The following is an 8,334-nucleotide window of genomic DNA, read 5'->3' as shown; positions in this document are numbered from 1 at the left end:
AGTCCCGACCATTCGCGACCCTCCGAGTGGAGAAATTCCTCCTGGCCTCGGGCCAACATGGCCGCCCCCTCGGCCTGGGACTGGGACCCCCCTCCCCGTCCCCACGTGCTGGACTCTCCAGTGTGGATGGGGAGGGGGGTGTCGGGGTGGGTGGGGGTTGGGGGTGGGAAGGATGGTGGTTGGGGGTGGGTTGGGTGGGGGCTGGGGTGGGAGGGATGGGGGTTGGGGGCAGGGTAGTTGGGAGGGATGGGGGTTGGGTGGGGGTTGGGTGGGTGGGGGTTGGGGGCTGGGGTGAGTGGATGGGGGCTGGGGTGGGTGGTTGGGGGCTGGGGGTTGGGGATGGGGTGGGTGGGGGTTTGGGGGTGGGGGTTGGGGATGGGGTTGGATGGGGGTGGGTGGGGGTGGGGGTTGGGGATGGGGGTGGGTGGGGTTGGGGGTTGGGAGGGGGGGTGGGGGTTGGGTGTGGGGTGGGGTTGGGGGTGGGGTGGGTTTGGGGTTTGGAGTGGGGTGGGTGGGGGGTTTGGGGTGGGGATGGGTGGGGGTGGGGGTTGGGGTGGGTGGGGGGTTGGGTGTGGGGTGGGTTTGGGGTTGGGGGTGGGGTGGGTTGGGAGTGGGGTGGGTGGGGGGTTTGGGGGTGGGGTGGGTTTGGGTGTGGGGTGGGGTTTGGGGGTGGGTTTGGGGTTGGGGGTGGGGGTGTGGGGTTTGGGGGTGGGGGGGTTGGGGGTGGGGTGGGTTTGGGGTTGGGAGTGGGGTGGGTGGGGGGTTTGGGGGTGGGGTGGGTTTGGGGGTGGGGTGGGTGGGGGGTTTGGTGATGGGGTGGGTTTGGGGGTGGGGTGGGGTTTGGGGGTGGGGTGGGTTTGGGAGTGGGGTGGTGGGGTGGGTTTGGGGGTGGGGTTTGGGGGTGGGGTGGGTGGGGGTGGGTTTGGGGTTGGGGGTGTGGGGTTTGGGGGTGGGGGTGTTGGGGGTGGGTTTGGGGGGTGGGTGGGTGGGGGTGGGTTTGGGGGTGTGGGGTTTGGGGGTGGGGGTGTTGGGGGTGGGGTGGGGTTGGGGGTGGGGTGGGTGGGGGTGGGTCTGGGGTGGGGGTTTGGGGGTGGGATGTGGGGGTGGGGTGGGTTTGGGGTTGGGAGTGGGGTGGTGGGGTGGGTTTGGGGTGGGGTGGGGTTTGGGGGTGGGGTGGGTGGGGGTGGGTTTGGGGTTGGGGGTGTGGGGTTGGGGTTGGGGGTGTTGGGGGTGGGGTGGGTGGGGGTGGGGTTGGGGGGTTGGGGGTGGGGGTGTTGGGGGTGGGGTGGGTTTGGGTTGGGAGTGGGGTGGGTGGGGGGTTTGGGGTGGGGTGGGGATGGGTGGGGGTGGGGGTGGGGTTGGGGATGGGTGGGGGTGGGGGTGGGGTGGGGTTGGGAGTGGGGTGGGTGGGGGGTTTGGGGGTGGGGTGGGTTGGGGTTGGGGGTGGGGTTGGGGCTGGGGACAGCCTCGACCCCCCCTTGAGTATGGTACGTTGCGGTGAGGCCTCCCCCTCGTTCCAGGCAACATGGGCTCTGGCCATTCGGCCCCTCTGCTCCATGCTGGTGTTTCCAGCCTCCACCCACCCCCTACTCACCTCTCTCTATAATATCTTCCCTTCTTCCCCCCCCTTCCCCCTCTTCCCCCATCCTCAGGCACCAACGGGATCCAACATGGCGGCTCGCTGAGAGGGAAGATGGACGGGACGGGGACCAACCCCAATGGATGTTCCCCACTCGGCCCCTCCTCCCCGCCCGGCATCGAGGCCTACGCCCCGCACGAAGCCTGCAACGGTTACTCCTCCTACGGCAGGTTCCTCAGCCCCGACTCCCAGATCTCCGGCCTCTCGGGATCCCTGCTCTCCACCAAATCGGGATCCACCCAGTCGGAATCCTCCAGCGGCCGGGAGCGAGGGGCAGTCACGTCGCCGCTGGACGATCGCACGCACGGTGAGGCCGGTCACCCCCTCCTGGGTGGGGGGTCTCTGGGTGGGGGGTCTCTGGGTGGGGGGTCTCTGGGGTGGGGGACTCTGGGTGGGGTGTCTCTGGGGTGGGGGACTCTGGGTGGGGGGTCTTCTGGGTGGGGGGTCTCTGGGGTGGGGGACTAGGGTGGGGGGTCTCTGGGGTGGGGGACCCTGGGTGGGGGGGTCTTCTGGGTGGGGGGTCTCTGGATGGGGGTTTCGGAGCAGCGATGGGCTGGGTGGGGGGTCTCTGGGTGGGGGTCTCAGAGCAGCGATGGGCTGGGTGGGGGCGTCTCTGGGTGGGGGGTCTCGGAGCAGCAATGGGCTGGGTGTGTGGTCTCTGGGTAGGGGGTCTCTGGGTGGGGGGGTCTCTGGGTGGGGGGGGTCTCTGGGTGGGGGGGTCTCTGGGTGGGGGGGGTCTCTGGTGGGGGGTCTCTGGGTGGGGGGGTCTCTGGGTGGGGGGGTCTCTGGGTGGGGGGGGTCTCTGGGTGGGGGGGGTCTCTGGGTGGGGGGTCTCTGGGTGGGGGGGGTCTCTGGGTGGGGGGGTCTCTGGGTGGGGGGGGTCTCTGGGTGGGGGGGGTCTCTGGGTGGGGGGGGTCTCTGGGTGGGGGGTCTCTGGGTGGGGGGGGTCTCTGGGTGGGGGGTCTCTGGGTGGGGGGGGTCTCTGGGTGGGGGGGGTCTCTGGGTGGGGGGGTCTCTGGGTGGGGGGTCTCTGGGTGGGGGGGGTCTCTGGGTGGGGGGTCTCTGGGTGGGGGGGTCTCTGGGTGGGGGGTCTCTGGGTGGGGGGGGTCTCTGGGTGGGGGGTCTCTGGGTGGGGGGGGTCTCTGGGTGGGGGGGGTCTCTGGGTGGGGGGGTCTCTGGGTGGGGGGGGTCTCTGGGTGGGGGGTCTCTGGGTGGGGGGGGTCTCTGGGTGGGGGATCTCTGGATGGGGGGTCTGTTGTCAGGGGATCGAGTCCCTCCTCGGAGGGTCGAGGGTTGGGTTAGTGAGGGGAGTGAAAGCGGAGTTTCTCTGGGAGGAATTGGGATATTTTGGGAATTCCCCGAGGATTTGACAATCTCCCCGTCTGATCCCAGAGACAATCTGTGCTTCCGATTTCGTCATGAGCCCCCTGGAACCTCAGAACGCAGACAAAATCCGGGTGAAGATCGCTGACCTCGGGAATGCCTGTTGGGTGGTAAGTGGTGTCCGGGCCGGATGGGAATGAAACCTCTCTGCTCCTGTGTGTCAGACAGTGACCCGTCTGTCTGTCTGTCTGCCTCCCTGTCTGTCTGTCTGCCTCCCTGTCTGTCTGTCTGCCTCCCTGCCTGTCTGTCTGTCTGCCTCCCTGTCTGTCTGCCTCCCTGTCTCTCTGTCTGTCTCCCTGCCTGTCTGTCTGTCTCCCTGCCTGTCTGTCTGCCTCCCTGTCTGTCTGTCCGCCTCCCTGTCTGTCTGTCCGCCTCCCTGTCTGTCTGTCCGCCTCCCTGTCTGTCTGTCCGCCTCCCTGTCTGTCTGTCCGCCTCCCTGCCTGTCTGTCCGTCTCCCTGCCTGTCTGTCCGTCTCCCTGCCTGTCTGTCCGTCTGCCCCCCTGCCTGTCCGTCTGCCCCCCTGCCTGTCCGTCTGCCCCCCTGCCTGTCCGTCTGCCCCCCTGCCTGTCCGTCTGCCCCCCTGCCTGTCCGTCTGCCCCCCTGCCTCTCCGTCTGCCTCCCTGCCTGTCCGTCTGCCTCCCTGCCTGTCCGTCTTCCTCCCTGCCTGTCTGACTGTCCTCGCTCCGCTGCTCTCTTGGGCACTGGGGTGGGGGTGGTGAACGACAGTGACCAGCCTGATTGACTCTCCCTCTCTCTCTCTCTCTCTCTGTTCTCAGTACAAACACTTCACTGAGGATATTCAGACACGTCAATACCGTTCTCTGGAGGTTTTGCTGGGGGCTGGATATGGCCCCCCTGCTGATATCTGGAGCACCGCCTGTATGGTAAGCGTCCAGCTCGATGACAGGGCCCCCGCGTCTGGCCATTCCGGGGAACCTGCGCCGTCAGACGCCCTGTCCCTCAGTGAGACTGACACACGGGCCATCAAACACTCCACCCAAGGATTGACAGACTCCCTCCACCCTCTCTCTCTCTCTCTCTCTCTCTGTGTGTGTGTGTGTCTGCCTCCGTCCCTCTCCCTCCGTCTCAGCCACTCGCTCTCATTGAGGGGCTGTGTGTGGGTGTGGGGTGAAGGCAGTGGGATAGTGGCTGGTGGTCACTGCTGTCCTGGTGTCTTGGCTCTGACTGTCCCTGTCTCTCCTTTAGGCCTTTGAACTGGCGACTGGTGATTACCTATTTGAACCGCACTCGGGGGAAGATTACACTCGAGATGAGGGTAGGATTCCATATCTGTCTGTCTCTCTGTCCTCACTCTACCCAGTTCTCCCCCTCCTGTCAAAGGGTCAGCGCCGAGGGAGCGCCGCACTGTCGGAGGGTCAGTGCTGAGGGAGCGCCGCACTGTCAGAGGGTCAGCGCTGAGGGAGCGCCGCACTGTGGGAGGGTCAGTGCTGAGGGAGCGCCGCACTGTCAGAGGGCCAGCTCAGAGGGTCAGCGCTGAGGGAGCGCCGCACTGTCGGAGGGTCAGTGCTGAGGGAGCGCCGCACTGTCAGAGGGTCAGCGCTGAGGGAGCGCCGCACTGTGGGAGGGTCAGTGCTGAGGGAGCGCCGCACTGTCGGAGGGTCAGTACTGAGGGAGCGCCGCACTGTCAGAGGGTCAGCGCTGAGGGAGCGCCGCACTGTGGGAGGGTCAGTGCTGAGGGAGCGCCGCACTGTCAGAGGGTCAGCGCTGAGGGAGCGCCACACTGTGGGAGGGTCAGTGCTGAGGGAGCGCCGCACTGTCGGAGGGTCAGTGCTGAGGGAGCGCCGCACTGTCGGAGGGTCAGCGCTGAGGGAGCGCCGCACTGTGGGAGGGTCAGTGCTGAGGGAGCGCCGCACTGTCGGAGGGTCAGTGCTGAGGGAGCGCTGCACTGTCGGAGGGTCAGCGCTGAGGGAGCTCCGTGCTGTCGGAGGGTCAGTGCTGAGGGAGCGCCGCACTGTCGGAGGGTCAGTGCTCAGGGAGCGCCGCACTGTCGGAGGGTCAGTACTGAGGGAGCGCCGCGCTGTCGGAGGGTCAGTACTGAGGGAGTGCCGCGCTGTCGGAGGGTCAGTGCTGAGGGAGCGCCGGACTGTCGGAGGGTCAGCGCTGAGGGAGCGCCGCACTGTGGGAGGGTCAGTGCTGAGGGAGCGCCGCACTGTCGGAGGGTCAGCGCTGAGGGAGCGCTGCACTGTCGGAGGGTCAGCGCTGAGGGAGCGCCACACTGTCGGAGGGTCAGTGCTGAGGGAGCGCCGCACTGTCGGAGGGTCAGTGCTGAGGGAGCGCCGCACTGTCAGAGGATCAGCGCTGAGGGAGCGCCGCACTGTCAGGAGGGTCAGTGCTGAGGGAGTGCCGCACTGTCGGAGGGTCAGTGCTGAGGGAGTGCCGCACTGTGGGAGGGTCAGTGCTGAGGGAGCGCCGCACTGTAGGAGGGTCAGTGCTGAGGGAGCGCCGCACTGTCGGAGGGTCAGTGCTGAGGGAGCGCTGTGCTGTGCATAAATTGGCTGCTGCACTTCCTTCATTACAACAGGGAGCAGACCTCAATCTCTCTCTGTCAGTCTGTCTGTCTCTCTCTCTCTGCCTCTCTCTCTCTCTCCCTCTCTCCCTCTCTCTGCCTCAACACTACATTTCTCTTTTACAGATCACATAGCGCACATGATTGAGTTGCTAGGCAACATCCCAGCCCACTTTGCCTTATCCGGGCGATATTCCCGGGAGTTCTTCAATCGCAGAGGTAAGGCTGATGGGGGAACTCCACCCCGGACTGGTAAATGCTGAAGTTTACTCCCCAGATGTCTGAACAGGTCCCAGCAGCGGGTGGAGTGTAAATTGAAGTATTTAAATAATCCAGGCAGTAAAAGCCAGTCCCAGTGACGGGGAATCTGTCAAACAATGATTCAAACCCCACCTAGTTCTGTAATGTCCCTTCAGGGAGGGAAATCTGCCAATACGTGACTCCAGACCCCACAGCCTGGGAGTGTTTGATGGGGACGGTGTCGAGGGAGCTTTACTCTGTATCTAACCCCGTGCTGCACCTGTCCTGGGAGTGTTTGATGGGGACGGTGTAGAGGGAGCTTTACTCTGTATCTAACCCCGTGCTGTACCTGTCCTGGGAGTGTTTGATGGTGACGGTATAGAGGGAGCTTTACTCTGTATCTAACCCCGTGCTGTACCTGTCCTGGGAGTGTTTGATGGGGACGGTGTAGAGGGAGCTTTACTCTGTATCTAACCCCGTGCTGTACCTGTCCTGGGAGTGTTTGATGGGGACAGTGTAGAGGGAGCTTTACTCTGTATCTAACCCCGTGCTGTACCTGCCCTGGGAGAGTTTGATGGGGACGGTGTAGAGGGAGATTTACTCTGTATCTAACCCCGTGCTGTACCTGTCCTGGGAGTGTTTGATGGGGACGGTGTAGAGGGAGCTTTACTCTGTATCTAACCCCGTGCTGTACCTGCCCTGGGAGTGTTTGATGGGGACGGTGTAGAGGAAGCTTTACTCTGTATCTAACCCCGTGCTGTACCTGTCCTGGGAGTGTTTGATGGGGACGGTGTAGAGGGAGCTTTACTCTGTATCTAACCCCGTGCTGTACCTGTCCTGGGAGTGTTTGATGGGGACAGTGTAGAAGGGGCTTTACTCTGTATCTAACCCCGTGCTGTACCTGTCCTGGGAGTGTTTGATGGGGACAGTGTAGAGGGAGCTTTACTCTGTATCTAACCCCGTGCTGTACCTGTCCTGGGAGTGTTTGATGGGGACAGTGTAGAGGGAGCTTTACTCTGTATCTAACCCCGTGCTGTACCTGTCCTGGGAGTGTTTGATGGGGACGGTGCAGAGGGAGCTTTACTCTGTATCTAACCCCGTGCTGTACCTGTCCTGGGAGTGTTTGATGGGGACAGTGTAGAGGGAGCTTTACTCTGTATCTAACCCCGTGCTGTACCTGTCCTGGGAGTGTTTGATGGGGACAGTGTAGAGGGAGCTTTACTCTGTATCTAACCCCATGTTTTCAGCTCAGTCTCCCTGATGTGCACTGAATGTATTAAATACATACAATTAACGTTGTTCCTTGTGTCTCTCCCTCTCCTTCTCTCTTTCCCCCCCCGACCTTCTCTGTTCGAAAGGGGACCTGAGGCACATCAAGAAGCTGAAGCCGTGGACACTGTACGAGGTGCTGGTCGAGAAATACGACTGGTCTTTGGAACTTGCTGCTCAGTTCACTCAGTTCCTGCTCCCGATGCTGGAGTTTGTCCCGGAGCGACGTGCCACTGCATTGGATTGTCTGAAACACTCCTGGCTCTCCTCGTAACCCCCACCGCGAGCGTGTGAGAGAGAGAGAGAGAGGGAGAGAGAGCAAACACACTGCGTGGGAGATGGTGTCAGTGTTTGGCCTCAGTACCTCGAGGTCGGGTGTGGGTTCTCAGCGACCCGGCCAGAGCAAGGGGGGGCGCTCTGCCGGAAGGTGGGGTGGGGGTGGGAGGTGTGTGGGGAGACCTGTTGGGCTGGTGCGTGTGCGATGCCCCACCCAGTCGAATAGGCGAGGCAGCTCTGTGCTGTGTCACTCGGACCCGGTTGAGGGGGGAGGTGCTGCGCACTGAGAGCTCGCTGTAAATGTGGAGTGGGGGTGATGGTGCCTGCGCTGGTATCCCCATCGACAGCTCCTGTGTCACTCAGACTGGAGAGGGACCAGCGACTGCAGCAATATTACTCCCGCCTGCCTCAATACAATCCTCTCCTTACACCAGGACCCCTCCGATCACTGAATGTACAACATAAATTGTACAAACTCTCACTTTCCATTTCAAATCCCCCACCCCCATCGCCACTCCTCCCTATCTCTGTAACCTCCTCCAGCCCCTACAGCCCTCCCTATCTCTGTAACCTCCTCTAGCCCCTACACCCCTCCCTATCTCTGTAACCTCCCCAACCCCTACAACCCTCCCTATCTCTGTAACCTCCCCAACCCCTACAACCCTCCCTATCTCTGTAACCTCCTCCAGCCCCTACACCCCTCCCTATCTCTGTAACCTCCCCAACCCCTACAACCCTCCCTATCTCTGTAACCTCCTCCAGCCCCTACAACCCTCCCTATCTCTGTAACCTCCTCCACCCCCTACACCCCTCCCTATCTCTGTAACCTCCTCCAGCCCCTACACCCCTCCCTATCTCTGTAACCTCCTCCAGCCCCTACACCCCTCCCTATCTCTGTAACCTCCTCCAGTCCCTACAACCCTCCCTATCTCTGTAACCTCCTCTAGCCCCTACAACCCTCCCTACCTCTGTAACCTCCTCCAGCCCCTACACCCCTCCC

The 8,334-nt window shown here is 63.2% G+C and overlaps 1 protein-coding gene across 1 annotated transcript in view; it reads left to right on the top strand.

The window, feature by feature from the left end:
- Positions 1 to 7,369, top strand: part of LOC144675944 (SRSF protein kinase 3-like) — a 20,327-nt gene extending 12,958 nt beyond the window's left edge. Inside the window, exons 10-15 of the mRNA XM_078536463.1 lie at positions 1,653 to 1,946; positions 3,032 to 3,132; positions 3,799 to 3,906; positions 4,229 to 4,298; positions 5,676 to 5,768; positions 7,148 to 7,369. Of these exons, the coding sequence (XP_078392589.1) occupies positions 1,653 to 1,946; positions 3,032 to 3,132; positions 3,799 to 3,906; positions 4,229 to 4,298; positions 5,676 to 5,768; positions 7,148 to 7,332 (851 nt within the window). The 3' untranslated portion in view covers positions 7,333 to 7,369. The remainder of the gene's footprint in view (positions 1 to 1,652; positions 1,947 to 3,031; positions 3,133 to 3,798; positions 3,907 to 4,228; positions 4,299 to 5,675; positions 5,769 to 7,147) is intronic.
- Positions 7,370 to 8,334: the final 965 nt, after the last annotated feature.

The sequence above is a fragment of the Cetorhinus maximus genome, unplaced genomic scaffold (assembly GCF_964194155.1).
Source record: "Cetorhinus maximus unplaced genomic scaffold, sCetMax3.hap1.1 HAP1_SCAFFOLD_1236, whole genome shotgun sequence".
Lineage (NCBI taxonomy): Eukaryota > Metazoa > Chordata > Chondrichthyes > Lamniformes > Cetorhinidae > Cetorhinus > Cetorhinus maximus.
This window is presented reverse-complemented; position numbering and strand designations above follow the sequence as displayed.